Raw genomic sequence first — 18901 nt, 5'->3', positions numbered from 1 at the left:
GTGTTCTCACGGGTTATATCTATTTCTTCTCCAAGAAGGAGTATGGAATGGACTCTCTCGAAAGGTTTAAACAACTAAACGTGATTTGTGATATCAACTATACAGAGCGGGAAAGGTTACTATACAAAGCTCGGACAAAACAAAACACAGGACAAGTGAGACTGTCGATCATGAAGTCATCCCGACGCAAACAGTCAGGGACATGAGACAGCCCTCCCTTCGCCCCGTTGACCCAACGCCTCCGACGCCTGGAATTACACTGGTTACTGGGGGATCAAATTGGTCTGATAATCCCGGGTGCTCCCGGGACATACTCAGCAGTGGTCGTTTCTCTGACCGTATCGTCCGGATAGTACGTTGGTTCTCTGACTGCATTGTCGGGATAGTGCGTTGTCTCGTTGACCGTGTTGTAAGAAGGAGGTACCGTCTCTCGATACGAAGGCCCAGTATTGGTGGGGCTGATTCCATCTCCATCGATAGGGCTTATTGCCACTCTGCCCGAGTCATCATCAATGTCCGAGGAGGGTCCCTCTCTACTGGCGGTATCATTGGCGTGACTCTCATTACTGTGACTCCTGATTAGCGGCATGTTATATACATGAGAGTGGGGAGCAACATACCGGCTACCCCCCGGTAGAGAGGGAGTGGTATCCCTCTCAACGCGGGCATTCTGCTGCGCAGCGTAGACCATGCCAGCCATGTTACTGGCGCCGCTGGATCTCCGGTCCGGGTGGTCGTTATCAGGGCGACCGAAGTTGCCCAGGAGATAGTTGAACGCTATCCAACAGAACGTTAGGCCCACTACTTTAAACATAACTCATAAAGGGATGTTTGGAACGTACCGCGCTGTTTTAAGGCCAGTTCTTCCTCCGCCTGGGCGGAGCTGGTGCGCCGTCCCGTCTTCGGGTCGGCCTTGAGGTGGCCGAACTTCTGCACGATGTCCATGATGATGGTTTGAGCTTGGCTCAAAGAGTATGATGATGGTATACAATTGAATTCAAGTCTTCAAAAGACCTATGCTCTCGTTCCCGGGAGCCGCGGCGACTCTCAATACATATATGTCATCACAAGTACCCATGACATCATACTGCGTGCCATGCCATATCCAACCCCTCTTCATGATCGCAACTACCAGCAAATAAACAAGCTCAGGATAAAGGCCTCCCTGAATCTGGGCCAGTAATCTGCAGTATAGAGCCTGCGATCGTGGCATGCGTCATACTTAGCATCTGTGAAACCCTTATTTGTTACCATCCCGCCAAGAACCCAGACAGTGGAGATATTCCAAGGTAAATCTCTAGGCAAACCAAAGACAACGATGGCAGTGCACAATAGCCATTCTAAAAAATGATCCACCGCGACGTCAATCACTTAGGCATTGTCCCGAAGGTGGGCTCCTATTGCTATTGCAAGATCCGCTGCGTGTCTTGGGAACCAGTGACATGGGACAAGCCGGGCGTGGCCAAGACGCTTGTCCCATGGCTAGAATTTCCCGAGCAGTAAATGTTAATAACTCAACCGCTTGCCGTTCCTTGGGATGTTGATCTCGTGGATCCCATGCTTGTAGGGCTGGAGGAGTCGATAAGCCTGTGTCTGTGCGCCCTCACTAATTTAGGCCTAAGAAGAGTGACAAAAAAGTCATCAAGTCAAACACTATATATCTATATATATTTGTATGAATAATACAGGTTAGAGCCAGGTTGGTTGGGCGTCTCGTCTCACAAATAGGATTACGTGATGAATGTCAAAACCTATAGAAAAAAAGTTTCCCAAGCTCTGATTTCTGATTATATAGAGGCCAAAGCTAAAGACTCATACCCTGTTCCACTCGGCACCGCAGGCCGGTGCAGATAAAGGCATCGAGCATATCAATTATTTACTGAATAATCTCAATATAACTCAGCGCTTGCCTCCCATACATTACGTTAGATTCTATCAATCTCCGGCGACAGGCTAATAGTACACTGGGTTCTCCGGGTCGGTAAGGTCGAAGACAACAGTGGAGTGCGGCTTCGCACCGCCGCGGTTGGCGAACTCCTTCTGGAAGTCGATGGTGCGGTTGAAGCTCATGCTGCCGTCCTCGTTGAGGTCAATGTAAAGGGCCTTGAAATCAGCCGGGGTGTTGATGATGCCGATATCGCCCGTCTGGACGAAGTAGTCGGTGACGACAAGGTGCTTCTGGTCGGGAGTGACCTTGACATAGTGGGGTCCGATGGTAGGCTGGTCCTCATCGGGGTCGTCCAGGCGCTTAACGTTCGACAAGTCGCTGATGTCGAGAGCGGCAATGTGATTGGCGGTGGTGAGGGTGAGGTAGAAGAAGCGACCGTCCTGGGTGACATCCGTACTGGGGAATGGTCAGTACTGGCAGGTTGCCAATGTGGACTGGCAGGGACACTTACTAGATGGCGGTGGTGTCGCGGGCCTTGTCGCCCAGGTCGAACAGCAACTCGGCCACACCTGGGTTACCGTTCTCATCCTTGCGATGAGGGTAGATGATCCACACCTGGCCGAGATGCACCGCAGTCGCCAGGGCCGCCGATTCCTTGTTGCCGGGGATGAACTTGACGTCTTGGATACCGCCGCCCTATTGGCATTAAACGTTAATAGCTGCCCCAGAATAGAGAAATGAAAAGTGAGCTAACGTACGTCTGGGATTCGGATAGTATTCGTAATCTTCATGGTGTCCAGGTCCCAAAGACGCAGGGTGTGTGCACGACGAATTCGGGGGCTGGGCTTCAGAATACTGATGGGCTCCACAAAGTCCGACGTCAGGATCAGCTTCTTCTCCCAATCGATAGTCAGCCCGTGCGGGGAAAACTGTTCATCCAGGATGTTCAGGATCCCTGGGACGTCCTCGGGCCACTCGTGGATGATGTTAAACTCCTCGTCGGTCTCGACGAGACGACCCGGCGCAGTGCCCAGGGCTGAACCCATGTAGGTGATGTAGAAACCCCCCTCGGGTTTGGCACGAATCTCATCGGCAATAGAAGACAGGAGAGCGCGGTTGCTCTTTTTGAACTTGGGGCGATAGGGGTTGGAGGTATCGAAGTAGAACGCGGTGTCCTGGGTTTTCAACAGGGACAGCAATCCACCACCGACCAGGGTCTTGCCATCCAAGGAGGGACCAAGGTGGTGAGGATCGTTGCCACTGGTGGGAACATCGGTGACATAAATGAGCTCTCCGAATGTATCCTACAAAATAATTAGATGGGCCATTAACCGGCGAGTGTTAGGGATGTCATACATCGTCCAAGCTGTAGGTGGCAAGGAAGTCCTTATGTCTCTTGTCTCCAGCACCGGTCCAGAAGTATCCAATCTTCTTGGGCTTGATATCACTTGGAGTGAATGGCGGGCTGTCCTCAGCAGGGGTGGGGACCTGTAAAATAGGCAGAGGAGGAACCACGTTGTTCAAAACTTCGGTCACCCCGGGAATGCTGGGGATCAAAGGAGGAAGGGAGAGACAGGCTCCAATGGAGACCGTAGAGGCCAAGTGAATGAGAAAAGACCGCATGGTGTCGAAAGTGGATGATAGACCTTGCTGTCTCAATGAATGAGCGGGTTTGAGAGAATTTCTGGACCTATATATGCACTTTCCAGACCCTCCTAGCGATCTCATCATCGCGCCTCATTTCCGATATCGACGCATCCTGTCTATCTCCTGTCCACCACCAACACACGCGGCGTCATGGAAGATATGAAGCAAAGCACGCAATTCTAAACTATGGCAATCGACAACAGGGAAGGGAGATTGGTATAAGACGTCTTTGATCTGCGTGATTGCAAATCCTCTCCCATGAACCACGCCAGAAACCGACCACTGGGTTACTGGAACAGGCATGTCTCCAGCCGGCACTGGAACAGAACTCTTCTAGCCAACATATGTGGCTGGATATGGTGTCATCGTATCCAAGACAGCTGAACTAGGGGAAAAATTTGAATCCACCACATGGACAGACCGAACTCGATAGTGTCTTGATCGTCGACTGATGACCCAGTATACCAGTCAACACGGGGATGTCGGATTGCTAACAATTGGCAGACCCCGACTGATGTCCAGCTTCGGTGACCTGATCCAGAGAATGTAGTTGTTGTTTATTGGTTTGACAACGAGGTTATCACCACTAAAGGTACAACGCATCGGTTCATCGCACTTGGGAATAGCCTCGCGTCGGAGTCGACCTTCCCAATTCCACCACGGGGAGCCAGAGAGATGGGCTCGCTCTAGCAAAGCTTCGTCCAGGATCTAGGGCCTGCGTCAACTGATCGACACATGGCCAGGAGCCGGCTGGTGGACTCGAACTTCCACCATCCCTGTGCTTGGCCTGCTACCCTAACAAGGCTTGCCTATGCAATACGGACCCTGCGGGACTCCCACGGCCAATTAAAATGACACCAGGGCCGAAAGTCGCCGCAGGGGCCTTCTTTTTTCTGCAGGATCATGTCAGGATTGACTCAAACTATCCGTAAGGGGTAATCCAGGCAATCCGCATTGTGGGTGCGATGCGATTTCTACAATATGCCAAGCATTTCGTCATCCACCCCATCGCGACCCTCACCACAACCCCTCATCGCTCGATTCTGGAATTTCACCCCGAAAGCGAAGCGAACGGTTGATCTTTCCTCAAGATATTGATATGATTTGATCCAGATGTCCCAATTTGGCATCATTGGCAAGATTGAATGGCGTGATTTGGGACGTTCCCGAATGGGGGTGCGAACGGCGATGTTCATCCCAGCTGGGTCGTGTAGATCGCGATCAACATCAATAAAAAGTCACCATTTTCAGGGTCAATGTTGTGATTCCTTGTTTTCGAGATCCCGGACAGCGACCCCTCCCGACGGAATGGCAGATATATACCAGCCTGGTAGCGCTCTGTCATGTCAATCCAAGTCCTAGTCGCCTGCATTGTTGGGAGATATCTTGATCATCACCATGAAGGCTAGTCAGTTATTTGGAATTTCGCTTTTTGCGACACTCTCTGTAGCCTCGCCCGCAGTTGGGAAGCGTTCGGGCTTCAAGGATGGCCAGCCCATCAACGGCGAAGGCAAAGGAGCCCCCATTTATGGTGAGAACAATTCCCCCCATGATGCTTCAAGATCGCGACTAATGCAACAACGTCTTTAGGAGGCACCAACAAGCCTCTTGACCTGCAGAACCCTGCCAACCTGGGCCAGGAGAGCACGGATAATGGCTGGGTACCCAACTTGAAATGGAGTTTCTCGGACTCTAAGGCGCGCATTTTCCCGGGAGGCTGGAGCCGGGAACAAATTGTTCAGGATTTGCCCCAGAGCCATGATATCTCGGGAGCACAGCAACATCTGTCTAAGGGTGCTATCCGTGAGCTGCATTGGCACCGCGTGGTATGTTTTCCTGATGAGACAAGTCAAAAGTGAATGTACGGCTGACCATGATGAACAGGCAGAGTGGGGTTTTGTGTACAAGGGCTCCATTTTGCTGACTGGTGTGGACGAGAACGGTCAATTCACCACCGAGCAGCTGAATTACGGTGATATCTGGTACTTCCCCAAGGGTGTGGCGCACAATGTGCAGGGTATCGAGGATGAGAACGAGTACCTCCTGGCGTTCGACGACGGTGACTTCGAGAAAGTTGGGTATGTTGCTCCACTGCCTCTCCGACTTTGCACGCGACTAACAATAAATGCACAGCACCACCTTCATGGTTGACGACTGGATCAATCACACCCCCAAGGATATCCTCGCCAAGAACTTCGGCGTCGACGCGTCCGTGTTCGACACGGTGCCCTCCAAGGACCCCTACATCCTCAACGGCACCGTCAGCAAGGAGCTGGACGACGCACCCCAGGGCACTCTCAAAGGCGCGAGCTCCTACGTCTACCACACGTACGACCACGACCCCGAGCCTGTCCCGGGCCAGGGTGGTACATTCCGCAAGATCGACTCCACCAACTTCCCCATCTCCAAGACCCTCGCCGCTGCCGTTGTGGAGTTGGAGCCCAAGGGCCTTCGCGAGCTGCACTGGCACCCTAACGTATGTTCTTCATCCTCCAATTCCAACCTATTGTTAGAGATCAATCGCTGATTAAGACCAGGCCGAGGAGTGGCTGTACTTCCACCAAGGCACAGCCCGCGCTACCGTCTTCCTGGGTGACTCCAAGGCGCGTACCTTCGATTTCCGCGCAGGAGATACCGGCGTCTTTCCCGACAACAGTGGTGAGTAGAATCCGGCTGTCACCAGCTTCCAAACCAATACTAATGTAGCCAGGCCACTACATTGAGAACACTTCCGAGACGGAGAAACTTATCTGGATCGAAATCTACAAGAGCGACCGTGTGGCGGACATTTCACTCGCCCAGTGGCTGGCCCTGACCCCTGCGGACACTGTCGCCAACACCCTCAAGGTCGACATCGAGGTAGTCAAGCAGATCAAGAAGGAGAAGCAGCTTCTTGTTAAGGGATAACTTTACTCAACCGTATCCCGGGCGATGTATCCATCCCGCTGTAATTAATTTCTCTTCATGGCGGGCAGCTGCTCCGCTGCCTATAATTGCAATAATTTACTGTAACCCGGTCACTTGACAGTGATAGATCGGAAAAAAAGAGGTCAAAACGCGCAAAATAGCACGAACTGCCTTTCTATTTCTGACCTGTCGCTCCTGCCAGAATTGCGTAAAACATACGCATCCGTTATGCGCCCGGCAGGACGGCGCACAAACCGGCGTTACAACCTATCCCATGTAAAAATAACCGGTCGTTGAGCATAGATCGGGCGGGCCCTTTTGCGAAATTAGGAAGTGGATTTTCATTGCGCGTGGCTGGCACCAAGCGCCCTAAACGCCTGGAGGAGATCACCCTTGAGATCCTCCCAATCCTCCAGTCCCACACTAATTCTCAGTAAGCTCCGATCAACCCGTGAGTCCGACAAGGCGCGCCACTCGATAAGCGATTCCACACCCCCGAGACTGGTTGCATGCTGGAAAAAATGAAGCCGACTGGGAAGATTCCGGGAAAGCTCCTCCCCGCGCAGGATGATGGAAAACACAGGACCGAATCCATTCGGCATTTGTCGCTTCAACCACGGTTCGTCCTGTAAGCTGGCGTGGTAGATGGTCTGCACCATATCTTGCACCGCCTTCTGTTCACTTCCTGGCGCTGGGTTTGCTGCTTCCAAACCAGCCTGAAGCCACGCAACCAGCTTCCCAGCACTGTGGCTGGCGCGCTGGACACGCAGATCTAACGTACGCAGACTGCGTACGCCCAGCCAACCCTCCATATTGCCAATGACGTTGCCCAGCGCCAGGCGGTCCTCGAATAGCTGTTTCAGCCAGTTCGCGCGTTTTGTTACTAAGACTCCGCACAGCATATCGGAATGGCCTCCGAAGTACTTAGACCCGGAGTGCATGACGAGATCTGCGCCCCACTGGAACGGTTCCTGCAAGCCGGGCGGGCCAAACGTGCTGTCGACGATGAGATACGCGCCGCGACTGTGGGCCTTGGCGGCGTATTCTTCGATACTGAACGCGGTCCCAAATGGATTTACGGGCGTCTCTAGCAGAATAACATCACCCTCGCCGAGCTCCTCCGCCGGACAGTCAAGGGGCAGCTTCTTCAAACCGGACAGGCGGGACAGCACGGCAATGACCTCGTGGCTGCCGTGGTACCCGTCTCCCACTGAGACACGACGTGGGTTGAGCAGCACCAGGGCGGCATGAATGGCAGCTAGGCCGGATGCGTAGCTAACGGCGTGTCCATTGAGCAGCGAGGAGAGGATGCGCTCAAAGCGGGTGGCGTTTGGGGCGAACTCGCGCGCGTAGACATAATTCTTGCCGTCAAATTCGTCCTAAAATTTTCGTCAGGTTCTATCCCCGGGGCGATTGGAAGAGGAATCTGCCTACCACTGGGTCCTCACTGGGGACCAATTGATCGGGGTGGCTGGGAAAGCGAAAGGTGGTGGATAGATGGATCGGGGGTGCCACGTCGGTGACGAGATTGAGGGGGTCGTCAGCGTGTAAAGCCCTGGTAGCAGGATGGGAGTCATTCGAGGGAGCCATGTTGCAGGGAAGATGATTGTTGAAGAGGATTGTTTGTCGAACATGCAACAAGGGTATAAATATGCTGGCGCTTCTCCACTCTCCGAAAGCTGATGGACAGTGGATACCGGGTCGTGATCTGGCCAACCCTAATTCAGCACGCGTCTCCACTCCCGTCAACTGCCGCATCTGGCATGGCATCCTCTTCGATTCTATGGGCCTCGACCACAGAATCTATTAACCGGTAGGTACCTTCAATTGATGCTTCAAAAGTGTAATGGGCTGTTTTACAGCTCCGTGTATGCAGTGAATGTTCACTTTGACAATAAACCATCCCCCCTTCGAGTGACTATCGCAGCCATGTATGCGCACCGAATCTGCCCATGCTAAGCGGCGACTCCACCGCTATAGGTATAAGCATGGTCAGCATAGGTCTGTCGAAGTATGTTGAGGTATAGCAATCAGGCTTCGGAGAGGAGATACCATGTCCAACACCCGATAAATGAAAACAATTATCATCATAGTAGATGTCTTCTCTATACATGCTTATATTAATTCTTCCCATATTTGACATTCTAGTTGATCTGAGTCATCGTACTATCCTCGGCGATCCCCACCAATCACAGAACCAAAAGATCCTCAAGATAATCAATAATGAAATTATTTAAGAAGGAGGACGTGCCCCTCTTTCTCCAACTGCCTCATACAACACTAAATATCATCCGTCATGTATCTCCGTGCGGTCCATGCTGAGGGCTGCATCTCCGTCCTCCAGCAACTGATCCGGGACAATCCCCTTGGCATCCTCACCACAGCCATCAAATCCCCATCACACCCACTGATCCAATCCAGCCATATCCCCTTCGTGCTTGACGTACCAGATAGCGGTGATGGCACTCCATCCAACGGCATCCTCCGCGGCCACATCGCCAAGCAAAACCCCCAAGCCAAAGTCCTGATGGAGGCCCTCGCCGCACAGCACGAGCAAGGCCAACGCAGCCTAGAACTGCCCGACGAAGTGCTCGTCCTCTTCAACGGGCCCCACCACCACTACGTGACGCCCAAATTCTACACCGAGACCAAGCCCGCGACAGGGAAGGTCGTGCCGACGTGGAACTACTCCGCCGTGCAAGCATACGGCAAGATCCGCGTCTTCTCCGACTCCAAGTCCGAAGAGACAGGGTCCTTCCTGCAGCGCCAGGTCACCGATCTTACGCAGCAGTCCGAGTCCCGCATCATGGGGTATACCGGCGGGGAGGCCCCGACGCCATGGGCGGTGTCCGATTCGCCAACGAGCTATGTCGACCTACTGAAGAAAAACATCATCGGGATCGAGATCACCATTGATCGACTGCAGGGGAAATTCAAGATGAGTCAGGAGATGGGTCCAGGGGACCGCGAGGGTGTCATCGGTGGGTTTTCCCAGTTGGGAACCGAGACGGGGGATGGCATTGCACAAGGTGTGAAAGAACGGGGGGAGAAGAAGGATCAGAAGGCCTCATAGATAAGCGTGTTTCGTGAGGTACTATCTCACTGCTTTATATCCAGTGCATATCTTGTTCAAAGCGTCCCACATTGTTGCTTTCTCTCGAGGTTTATGCTTTTAAATATACCACAACACCTATAACCTCTAGGGCGGGAGCAGGAATATATAATGGTACACACTCTGTCCACAACACACCGACGCATATCGTCAATGAAAAAAACCCACCAAACTGAGCCTCCTACATTGTTATTTGATAGATATCAAGCGTAGGAAAAACCATGAACAATTGGTGGAACTGGATACACAGTGTTGGCTGTGGATCACTGCCAGTGCGGCTTTCCACTTGTGCATCCAGAGAATGTATAGCTGACTGATCGAACACCACTACGAAAAATGGTCCACGTGACAGTCAGAAACAGGCTAGCGCGACAGATAACGATGCATCACTGCCTGATATCAATTCGCGTTTGATCCGAGGTCATCGTCATCTCCTGCAATATTTACATCTGCCCCTCGTCCACCGCAAAACCTCGTTTATCTCTCCAGGACACCATGCGAGCTGTGATATCTAGAGTTGATAATTCCCCTCCATACTTGTAGGCCTATTTCGTGGCTGAAATGTCCGAACCATGCTATACATGCCGCCGCCGGCGCATCCAATGCGACCGCTCCAAGGAGCCCTGCCTCAAATGTGAGAAGGCCGGACTCGAGTGTTTCAGGGAAAGACCGTTGCGATGGGTTCGGGGCGTGGCTATTCGGGGCTCTATGCGAGGAAAGTCTTTCAAAGAGACGGCTCGGCCTCAAGTGGAGAACCCTGGCCAGGGTTCTATGCAGCTGATCGTCGATGCGGGGCCTAATCTAAACCACGGTGAGTTCCTCAGTGACGTCTCGAAACTCCGCTACTCTGGGAAGAGGTAGAATTTGACGGTGTACCTGTGCCCGGCAGACATAGACTGTGATGCCTTGTATAATGCTTCGGCGTATGGCCGCCCCAACAGCATGGGATTGACCATGAGTGCTTTGTCCACACCGAATCTGGATCCCACTTCCATGTACTACCTAGACTATTGTAAGTGTCTTAGCTGTTAGAAGGGGATCGTGAACTGATCGAGCTAGACAACGATCGTATATGCAAGGTCTTCATCGTTTATGACAGCGAGAAGAATCCATTCCGAAGTCTCATCTCCCTCGCCATGGGTGACTCGGTGCTCCTCCAGACAATTCTCGCCCTAGCTGCCCGCCACCGCGCCAATACAGGACGATCCTTCTCGGAGCATCATGCATCAGCACTTCCAGAGTCAGCTGACGCTCATCAGGCGGCTCTTCGTTTCAAACATCGCTCCATCCAAGGCCTCGCCAATGCCTTAAGCGACCCGAAAGCATGCCAGCGAGACACAACCGTGGCGACCACGTTCCTCCTGGTATTTTTAGACCTTCTGGAATCGGGATGCGACCGTTGGAATTACCATCTGGACGGTGCGAAGACCATGATGGCCATGATGAAGCCCGATGATCCAGGATCCACCATCCAGGGGATCCGCCAATTCCTAGCTACGCAGATCCACTTGTATGCACTGTAGGTCTGACAAGGAACATGCACCATATACTGACCATGCCAGGATTGAAACTCTGGGAACTACCTTTGTGCGGCCCAAACTACTGTCCCGGTTTCTCTCGCTGAACGGATCAGGAGCCCGCCTGCGCGACATTGTCGAACAGTCATTCCTTGGTTGTCCCGGGTATCTTCTAAGTGCTATCCAATTTTTCTCGTCGCAAAGGGATATCTTAGCAGAGGAGAATGATATAACCCGACCCTCTCCTGACCAATCCCAGGAAGTTGGCTCTGTCCTGGAATCCGTACGGAATTTTGACAGCTACCTCTGGGCTACAGAATTGCCACAGGAACCGTCAGCCCCGAGGGACATTGACGGTCTCTGCACACTTTCCCGGGCCTACCAACTGGGTGCTTGTATCTACGGGCAGTGCGTGCTCGACGTCATAAACAAGACCACCACATCACAGCACACCACGGTAGCAGAGTTGATCAGCGTGATCGGGGCACTACGCGATGATACCGCACTGTTCAAGTGCATTCTATGGCCGATGTTCATTGCTGGCCTAGTATGTCAAGAACAGGCGCACCGGGATTATCTCATAGCGAGTCTGGAACGATTCTGGAATTACACCAGCTGCCTGAATGTACTCAATGCTGCACAAATATTGCAGGCGTATTGGACGCAAGACACAACCGGGAGGAAGCCTTCACAGTGGATATTTACCGTCGGCCGACTGGGCCGCGACTGGCTTTTGATTTGAACCGCGGCTGTATGAGCAGCATCTCATGCATCATCTATGAGTCCCGCGAATAGCTAGCTGGTTAGCAACGGTCTGATCGGGCCGAACTGACCGACATGCTTAACCAACAGCCGGTAGTGTGCAAGGTAGAACGATGACCCAAAACAAAGCCCACATTAGGCATTGTGTACACCCGGATATATAACGCGGGGTGTGGCGTTTTCGCCTGCGTCTTGGCCTTGTTGCGGCGTGGGTAGGCGCGTGATGCCAAGAGGAAGAGCCGGCAGTTTACAGCCAAAACGATGGGAAGACCTAGCATATTTGGCACGAACAAGATATCTACCCAAGGCTCACGCTGACATGGCCACACAATGAGAAAGCTGATTTTTGTTGGACCTCAAACCTGCGACGAAGATTTCGTCAAAGTTCTGCACACGGTCGAGCTGCCGGAACAGGGATGTTGAACCGGAGAGGGGCCGGTAAAAGTGCATGTCAATTTACATGAAACACACTCCGCAGCCGGCTATTGATCGGCGGGGATAGGCCCACGGTTGATCTGACCGGATCTACCTCCATTATGGCCGGCTAAATTGGAGACAATCCGAGGGAGACTGAAGTTATAAAACGTCGCGAAGCACCCCCTCATCACCTACAATCCAACCTCTCAACCGCATCATATCTTCACTCAAACACTACACGATGTTCAATCTCAAATCCATCCTTTTCGCGGCTTCCGTCGCTTCTGTCGCCTCCGCTGCCCCGAATGGGAAGGCGCTGCTTGAACTTGTCAAGCGCCAGGCGACCGAGCCCGGGACTGGCACGAATAACGGCTACTTCTACTCCTTCTGGACCGATGGTGGTGGTGATGTGACCTATACCAACGGCGAGGGCGGCCAATACAGCGTGGAGTGGAAAGATACCGGAAACTTTGTTGCTGGCAAAGGCTGGAACCCCGGCAGTGCTAAGTAGGATGCCTCATCCAGCATACTATGTGTGTCTCTAACTGTTTGCAGGGTCATCAACTACAGCGGCACCTGGAACCCCAGCGGTAACAGCTACGTGTCCGTGTACGGATGGACAACCGACCCGCTGATCGAGTACTACATCGTCGACAGCTTCAGCACCTACGATCCGTCGACGGGCGCTGAGCAGCTCGGCACTGTGGAGAGCGACGGCGGCACGTACAATATCTATAAGACCACCCGCGTGGACGCACCGTCCATTATAGGCACGGCCACCTTCGACCAGTACTGGTCAGTGCGCACCGAGCACCGCGTGGGTGGCACAATCACCGTGCAGAATCACTTTGATGCATGGTCCAAGTCAGGGCTGACACTGGGCTCGCACGACTACTTGATTCTTGCGACTGAGGGCTATCAGAGCAGTGGGTCTGCCAGTATGACTCTTGAGTAGTGGGCTACAGACGACTGTTGACCTGGGGAAAACGTGTTTTTCCACTGCGATCTACGACTGTTGTTAGTATGAGAGAGGGAGATTGAGAGTTGTATATACTTCTAACATTCAAATTGAATACTAAATAGGAGGATGAAATTGGATTTCCAATTACTCTTTCAATATGTACTCATGCAGATTTGTATCATTTCTCCCTGGAATATTGACGACCCCCAGCTAGATTATCTCAAACATAAACAGCCATCACATGAACTAAGTAATCCTCGCAAGATCAAACATCTAGCAGCCAAGCTTGCCACACTTCCTGCAGCTGTCACGCAGGCCGTAGTCACAGCTTTTGCCGCTGTTGCCATTGCACTCGAAAACGTGACCGTTGGTGCAAGCCTTGTTGATGGACTCGTCACCGCAGAACTGGCCCTGGCGGCCGATGCAAGCACAGTTGCTAGGCTTGCATCCTCTCTTGTCCTACGGCGCAGGATGTTAGCGTATGTAATTGAACATCGGTAAATTCAGCGGGAGCAGGAGAGAAAGGAAAACAAACCATGAGGGAGCCTTGGGCAAGAGCCATGGGGGCGAGGGCGCAGAGGGCGAGGACGGCGGTGAACTGCTTCATGTCAGTATAATGCTCCCGACAGCGGTGAATCGCGCCTCGCACCTTCATTGTAAATGGTTGGTAAGAACTGATTTAGAGTCCCGAGAGGTGTTGATAAGAATCGGATGTGGGTCTGGAGAGGATGTCCTGAAGTCGATGGAGATAGAGCTGTTCAGCAGATAGGGCATGTCCACCTTTATATAGCCAGAGACCATTTCGCCAAGGATGGACACGCCGCATCACAATATTCCCATTCATCCCATGCCTCCAAAAGAATAACCTCAAAGCAACTAGGCTCTCTTTGACGCAAAGTCGATACGAGCCTCTGGGCCCACGTCGGCGATAATACGAGATGATCGCCTTCTGGATATCCCAATTGGGTATCTGGAGACGCTGTTTCTCTGGGCCAGTTACTAGCAGAAGAACGCAGAATGTGCTTCCGCACGAATGAGAACCCCTGAGATCGGCACCGGGGTCAAAGAGACCAACAGGGGTTACGAGAAATAAGATGCGCTGGGAGATGATAGTGTGAGCTGTGTTCTTAGCTACTCGCGGTTTGTATCCCGATCTGGCTAAGAGAAACGGTGAGAGCTTTGGGTACAAGGCTGGAGGATGCAGGAGACAAGTGGAGGAGGCCCTGAGAACCAATGAATATACCACACATAGAATTTAAGTTACCGACCAGAGAAAGTTGGCGGGGGTGGGGGTGACGGGGTCTTGAATGCAATGTTTGCCTGACTAGGATGGTCAACATCGGACGCGACAAGGAGCAAACCGGCAATAAATTCTTGGCTATATGTTCAGCACGACTCGGAATTAATCGGTAATTTCAATGTCCGTGAAGATATGCAAACGCTCTGCTCTTCCCCGAGAGGTTCTCCAGACAGACGGTCAAAGCAGACGGTCAGATCTTTCATATGCCTCGTATCAAGAAATGTGGAAACGCCCAACGGCGCCACATATACCACCAAAGTATAAATAAATTGGTGATGCTCAGCCTCAATGCTTCGCAGGACGTGGATTCACTTGCGATGAGCTCCAATAACATATCACCACCTGCATATCCCCTTTGTCATGTAAGGATCGGGCTCCTGTGAGGGCTTATAGCTATCCCAGCTGAACTATGTCCATCCCCTGTACTCCGCACAGCGATTTTCGTACTGGATAGGAGAAAAAAAATGAAATTTTTTGAAGCTGGGCTCAAGCCCCTGATTGCGAGTCTTTTCGCTGTCAAACAGTGTCTGGGAGATATAGAAATTAGTGCTCATGAATGTGCGGTGTGCTTTTATTATTGATAGACATGCTACACAATTAGTAAATGCCCTAGTTAATCCTGTAGCCCTCCTAGCATTTTCTCTGTATTTGTAGTAATTAGTATATTTATGTTTGACAGTTAAGTACTCCTTGGTCAGCCACATATGTCATCAGTGTCTAACCTGGTACACATGATATTGGTGTACCTGCCTGTTTTCAATACTGATTAGACTTTGAAGTTTGAAAGAAACAGCGAACAAGGATCGTCTCATGATTCACGAGGCGCCACGCAGGGAAAATGGCAAGAAGGATGATGGAGGACCCAAGCACAAGCTCTGTCCTGTTCTACTGACAACTCTACATCTACTATCTCACTCGTATAAGCCGCAAAGAACCCAATCAGCCGGGCATTTGGGTCCTCGGATGAGGGATATTTGAACCATGCCCAGCCTGCCGAGAGTGACCAGTCGTCACCCGTGCACCAAGGCAACAGTGAATGAGACACATGCAGTGAACATGACTGAGCAGTTTGACATGGGTCTCGATCCACTTGACAGGGGAATTTTGATACCAACTTGCAAATTATAGGTAATTTGAAGACAGCCTGCGAAGGGGATCTCTGTGTCAGAGACATTAGGGAATGCTGAGAGATATGCAGCCTGTGAAAGGGGCTGATTTTAGTAGGGAATCGGTGGGAATTTCTCGTATGGGGTGTTGCTATGCAAGCAACGTGAAAGTTTTACTACTATGGACGCGATTGCTCTTTTGCAAATGGCGTCGGGTCTGTTCCTGTCGTCAAAGGGTCAGCAAATGCTGCAGCTGGTGGGGTTCAGGATATGACAAGTCCCTTCTTGGTGTCTTGTTTGCATGCCCCAGAGTTCCTTGTAAGAACGCGATCGTTCGCCTTATTGCTGTCAACCTGCTCATATCGTCTTCCACCCCGGGCGCCGTTTTTACCATGATGCTCATGTCGGTTCTCCTCTATGAACAACAGCCGATTCCCCGATAACATCAAATTAAGCAGGGAAGTGCACGTGGACGTGCCAACCCTAGGCTCATTGGTTTCGACATCTGCCATCACCGCGATGGCAACCTCGTTCTCAGAAATGACAAATGTATACAGGTATACCTCGCACTCTTCACTGAGAGCCACTGAATATTGGGTAGAAATGACATGAAACGGCATTGCGATAACGACCGTCAACCCCAGATTATGCGAAAAACGTGGGGAAGCGAACTCCGCATCTCGGGAGAAGATAGACCGAGCTCGTCTCCCATCTATGCCCCATGGGGTATGATCGACTACTTGGCCGTCTCAACACCCCTGCAACATCGCCAGATTAACAGCTGGGTTGCGCAGTCGGGGGAACTTTTCACGAGGGAGTTCAGCGCGAAATATAACCTGAGGATCAGCTCCTTAATCTGTTGAACAATGTTGTGACGACCCCGACCGTTGTCTCAACCATTTCTAGCATCAACCAGACAAGATGCATCTCTGGAAACATGAATTCCGCGGCAAGGCGTTGATCGCTGCCATTACGATGGCATCCTGCCAGGCGTTCTTGTTGCTAGGATTCGATCAGGGTACGTTCTTGCCCCATCCCATCCCTCGAACATACGACGAAATACTGAGAAGTGCAGGCGTTATGGCAGGAATCGTTGGCGCGGAAAATCGATTCGGACAAGACTTCAACAATCCTGACCCTGAAATGCAGGGGAATATCACGGCACTGTACGATATCGGATGCGTGGTGGGGTCAATCGTGTGTTACTTTATCGGGGAGCGATACGGGCGACGGTCGATGCTCATGGCCGGAGGATCAATCATGGTTGTCGGGACTATCATTCTCGCATCATCCGACACGGTGGCGCAGCTTATTACAGGGCGAATCGTGACGGGGATTGGCAATGGGATGAACTCCTCCACGGCCCCGGTTTACCAGAGCGAGTGCTCGCCGGCGTCGTGTAGAGGCGCGTTGTTGACGACCCAGGGGACGGTGACCATCCTCGGTGTGGTCATCGCGTACTGGTTCGTATACTTTTCCAACATTGTATATACTCGACGAGACTGACGAGGTGTGCGTGATAGGATGGACTACGGCACCAGCTTCAGCTCTTCGTCGTTTCAGTGGCGCTTTCCCCTCGCCTTCCAGGCGGTCTTTGCCATCCTCTTGATCCTCCAAATCATTGGCCTCCCCGAGACGCCCCGCTGGCTCGTCCAACACGACCGGCATGAGGACGCCCGAGCCGTCGTCGCCGCAATCGAGAACCGCGCCGTGAGCGACCCCGAAGTCAGCAAGACCATCTTCGATATCCAAACAGCGATCGAAGAGGAGGAACGAGATGGACCGTTCCGCTTCATGGAGCTATTCACCTGGGGCAAGACGCAGAACCTACGCCGCCTACTGATAACCATATCCATCGAGCTAGGACAGCAATTCACAGGGTCTAACATGATTAACTACTACGGACCAGTGATGTTCCAAACCACGATGGGGATGAGTCGCGACCTATCAATGATTCTGGGCGGTTGCATTCAGTGCACATATCTCGTGGGGTCGGCCATTCCAGTGTTCTTGATGGACCGGTTCGGACGACGTACTCTGCTGATGCTGTGTTCCGCGGGACTATGTTTTTGTTTCGTGATGGTCAGTATCTTGCTCTCTCTGGATCGGAGAGACTGCGCCTACGGGGCGACGGCGTTCATCTTCGTGTTCCAGCTGTTCTACGGGGTCGGGTGGCTGCCAGTGCCGTGGTTCTATCCGGCAGAGCTGAACACGACGCGGGTACGCACGCGGATGCAAGCCATGGCTTCGGGGTGGAACTGGATGGCGGTGTTCGCCGTTGTTAAGATCACGCCGATTGCGTTCGATAATATTGGGTGGAAGACGTTTGTGATATTTGCGGTGTTGAATGCTGTGTTCATTCCTATGGTCTACTTCTTCTACCCTGAGACGAAGGGTCTTGAGCTCGAGGACATCCCGATGTTGTTTAACAAGGGAGGATTTACAGGCGGGGTGTTTACCTCCCAGGGAGGGAGGACCGTCATGCCAGGACAGCACGCGCAGGAGAGAGATGTTGAGGCGAAGGTGGGTGGGATGGTGCAGCATGTCGAGGAAGTCAAGTAGGTCACGAGATAATGACTAGCAAGAGAATGCGATTGAAGAATAAATACCAGATCCCGATGATACACAAGTCCATATTGAATGCCCAATGTCAACGACCCAATTTGATCAAGAATGCCGGTCAAAGTACTCCAGTCTCGAAGGCAAAGACAGATCTACATCTCGTCCAATTTGGGCTCCATCTCCTCCGGTGCCAGCCCATCCAATCCCTGTTCAGACACGGTCTGAAAGCTGACTTCGCCACGGTCGGCCTTGACCTGTTTACGTTAGTACAATGAATTGTAGATTGCAATGAAGGGTGTTATGTACCGAAGCCTCGCTAAACGTGGCGTGGATCTCGTCCCACTGACTCGTTCCAACGTTGTTCTTATACATCGTCGGGGATTCAAAATCGTCCGGGAAAGTGGGAGCCAAGTAAACTAGACGTCATCAGTGTGTTGGAAGCGAGCGTAACAGCGTAGCAATGTGCATACAGTCGTCCCCCTTGATGGAATGCACCTCGGGGTGGAGTCCCCTTGCGACGACTCGGGACGACAAGACCGCAGGAACGCGGTTGATCGGGGCGCGGGTAACAGGAGTGCGAAGTAGTCTCAACATGGCTGTTTGTATATACTGACTTGAAGACAATCATTTGAATCGAGGGGGCATGCTCGAAGTGTTCAATATAAAAGGCGTGTCCCAAGTGGAATGATCATGATGATGTCACGCCATCCGCGTCAAACCCT

General features: G+C 52.1%; 10 protein-coding genes across 10 annotated transcripts; 5 read left to right on the top strand and 5 right to left on the bottom strand.

Moving 5' to 3' along the window:
* Nucleotides 1–57: 57 nt before the first annotated feature.
* On the bottom strand, nucleotides 58–1435 carry P168DRAFT_287413 (uncharacterized protein). Its single transcript, XM_024836570.1, has 3 exons — nucleotides 843–1435; nucleotides 621–777; nucleotides 58–566 (listed from the first exon to the last, which is right to left on the bottom strand). The coding sequence occupies exons 1-3, from the start codon at nucleotides 943–945 to the stop codon at nucleotides 275–277; spliced, it is 552 nt and encodes a 183-aa protein (XP_024698004.1). The 5' UTR covers nucleotides 946–1435; the 3' UTR covers nucleotides 58–274.
* A 518-nt stretch (nucleotides 1436–1953) lies between these two features.
* Nucleotides 1954–3511, bottom strand: P168DRAFT_278894 (uncharacterized protein; the record flags this gene model as incomplete). The annotated part of the gene is made up of 4 exons (XM_024835733.1): nucleotides 1954–2344; nucleotides 2400–2584; nucleotides 2647–3192; nucleotides 3245–3511. 4 exons carry the CDS (start codon nucleotides 3509–3511, stop codon nucleotides 1954–1956), a joined length of 1389 nt encoding a protein of 462 aa, XP_024698003.1.
* Nucleotides 3512–4933: 1422 nt separating this feature from the next.
* Nucleotides 4934–6442, top strand: P168DRAFT_228774 (putative oxalate decarboxylase; the record flags this gene model as incomplete). Its single annotated transcript, XM_024833151.1, has 6 exons — nucleotides 4934–5066; nucleotides 5126–5361; nucleotides 5420–5613; nucleotides 5669–6011; nucleotides 6073–6193; nucleotides 6246–6442. The coding sequence occupies 6 exons, from the start codon at nucleotides 4934–4936 to the stop codon at nucleotides 6440–6442; spliced, it is 1224 nt and encodes a 407-aa protein (XP_024698002.1).
* A 171-nt stretch (nucleotides 6443–6613) lies between these two features.
* On the bottom strand, nucleotides 6614–8032 carry P168DRAFT_263774 (putative transsulfuration enzyme family protein; the record flags this gene model as incomplete). Its single annotated transcript, XM_024834821.1, has 2 exons — nucleotides 6614–7821; nucleotides 7880–8032. 2 exons carry the CDS (start codon nucleotides 8030–8032, stop codon nucleotides 6784–6786), a joined length of 1191 nt encoding a protein of 396 aa, XP_024698001.1. The 3' UTR covers nucleotides 6614–6783.
* A 695-nt stretch (nucleotides 8033–8727) lies between these two features.
* On the top strand, nucleotides 8728–9674 carry P168DRAFT_287412 (FMN-binding negative transcriptional regulator). Its single transcript, XM_024836569.1, has one exon. It carries the CDS (start codon nucleotides 8739–8741, stop codon nucleotides 9513–9515), a length of 777 nt encoding a protein of 258 aa, XP_024698000.1. The 5' UTR covers nucleotides 8728–8738; the 3' UTR covers nucleotides 9516–9674.
* Nucleotides 9675–10115: 441 nt separating this feature from the next.
* Nucleotides 10116–11813, top strand: P168DRAFT_315411 (Zn(II)2Cys6 transcription factor; the record flags this gene model as incomplete). The annotated part of the gene is made up of 4 exons (XM_024839903.1): nucleotides 10116–10365; nucleotides 10444–10566; nucleotides 10614–11064; nucleotides 11117–11813. 4 exons carry the CDS (start codon nucleotides 10116–10118, stop codon nucleotides 11811–11813), a joined length of 1521 nt encoding a protein of 506 aa, XP_024697999.1.
* A 678-nt stretch (nucleotides 11814–12491) lies between these two features.
* Nucleotides 12492–13205, top strand: P168DRAFT_278889 (glycoside hydrolase family 11 protein; the record flags this gene model as incomplete). The annotated part of the gene is made up of 2 exons (XM_024835732.1): nucleotides 12492–12757; nucleotides 12806–13205. 2 exons carry the CDS (start codon nucleotides 12492–12494, stop codon nucleotides 13203–13205), a joined length of 666 nt encoding a protein of 221 aa, XP_024697998.1.
* Nucleotides 13206–13484: 279 nt separating this feature from the next.
* On the bottom strand, nucleotides 13485–13866 carry P168DRAFT_315409 (uncharacterized protein; the record flags this gene model as incomplete). Its single annotated transcript, XM_024839902.1, has 2 exons — nucleotides 13485–13670; nucleotides 13747–13866. 2 exons carry the CDS (start codon nucleotides 13864–13866, stop codon nucleotides 13485–13487), a joined length of 306 nt encoding a protein of 101 aa, XP_024697997.1.
* A 2465-nt stretch (nucleotides 13867–16331) lies between these two features.
* Nucleotides 16332–18400, top strand: P168DRAFT_35379 (sugar porter family MFS transporter). The gene is made up of 4 exons (XM_024841896.1): nucleotides 16332–16635; nucleotides 16693–17080; nucleotides 17141–18175; nucleotides 18230–18400. The coding sequence occupies exons 1-4, from the start codon at nucleotides 16539–16541 to the stop codon at nucleotides 18237–18239; spliced, it is 1530 nt and encodes a 509-aa protein (XP_024697996.1). The 5' UTR covers nucleotides 16332–16538; the 3' UTR covers nucleotides 18240–18400.
* P168DRAFT_278887 (uncharacterized protein) lies at nucleotides 18332–18773 on the bottom strand (the record flags this gene model as incomplete). Its single annotated transcript, XM_024835731.1, has 3 exons — nucleotides 18332–18433; nucleotides 18486–18595; nucleotides 18650–18773. The coding sequence occupies 3 exons, from the start codon at nucleotides 18771–18773 to the stop codon at nucleotides 18332–18334; spliced, it is 336 nt and encodes a 111-aa protein (XP_024697995.1).
* Between the last annotated feature and the right edge of the window lie 128 nt (nucleotides 18774–18901).

Source organism: Aspergillus campestris (genome assembly GCF_002847485.1).
Source record: "Aspergillus campestris IBT 28561 chromosome Unknown P168scaffold_1, whole genome shotgun sequence".
NCBI classification, from domain to species: Eukaryota; Fungi; Ascomycota; class Eurotiomycetes; order Eurotiales; family Aspergillaceae; genus Aspergillus; species Aspergillus campestris.
Note: the sequence above shows the minus strand (reverse complement) of the source record. Positions and strands in the feature narration are given on the sequence as shown.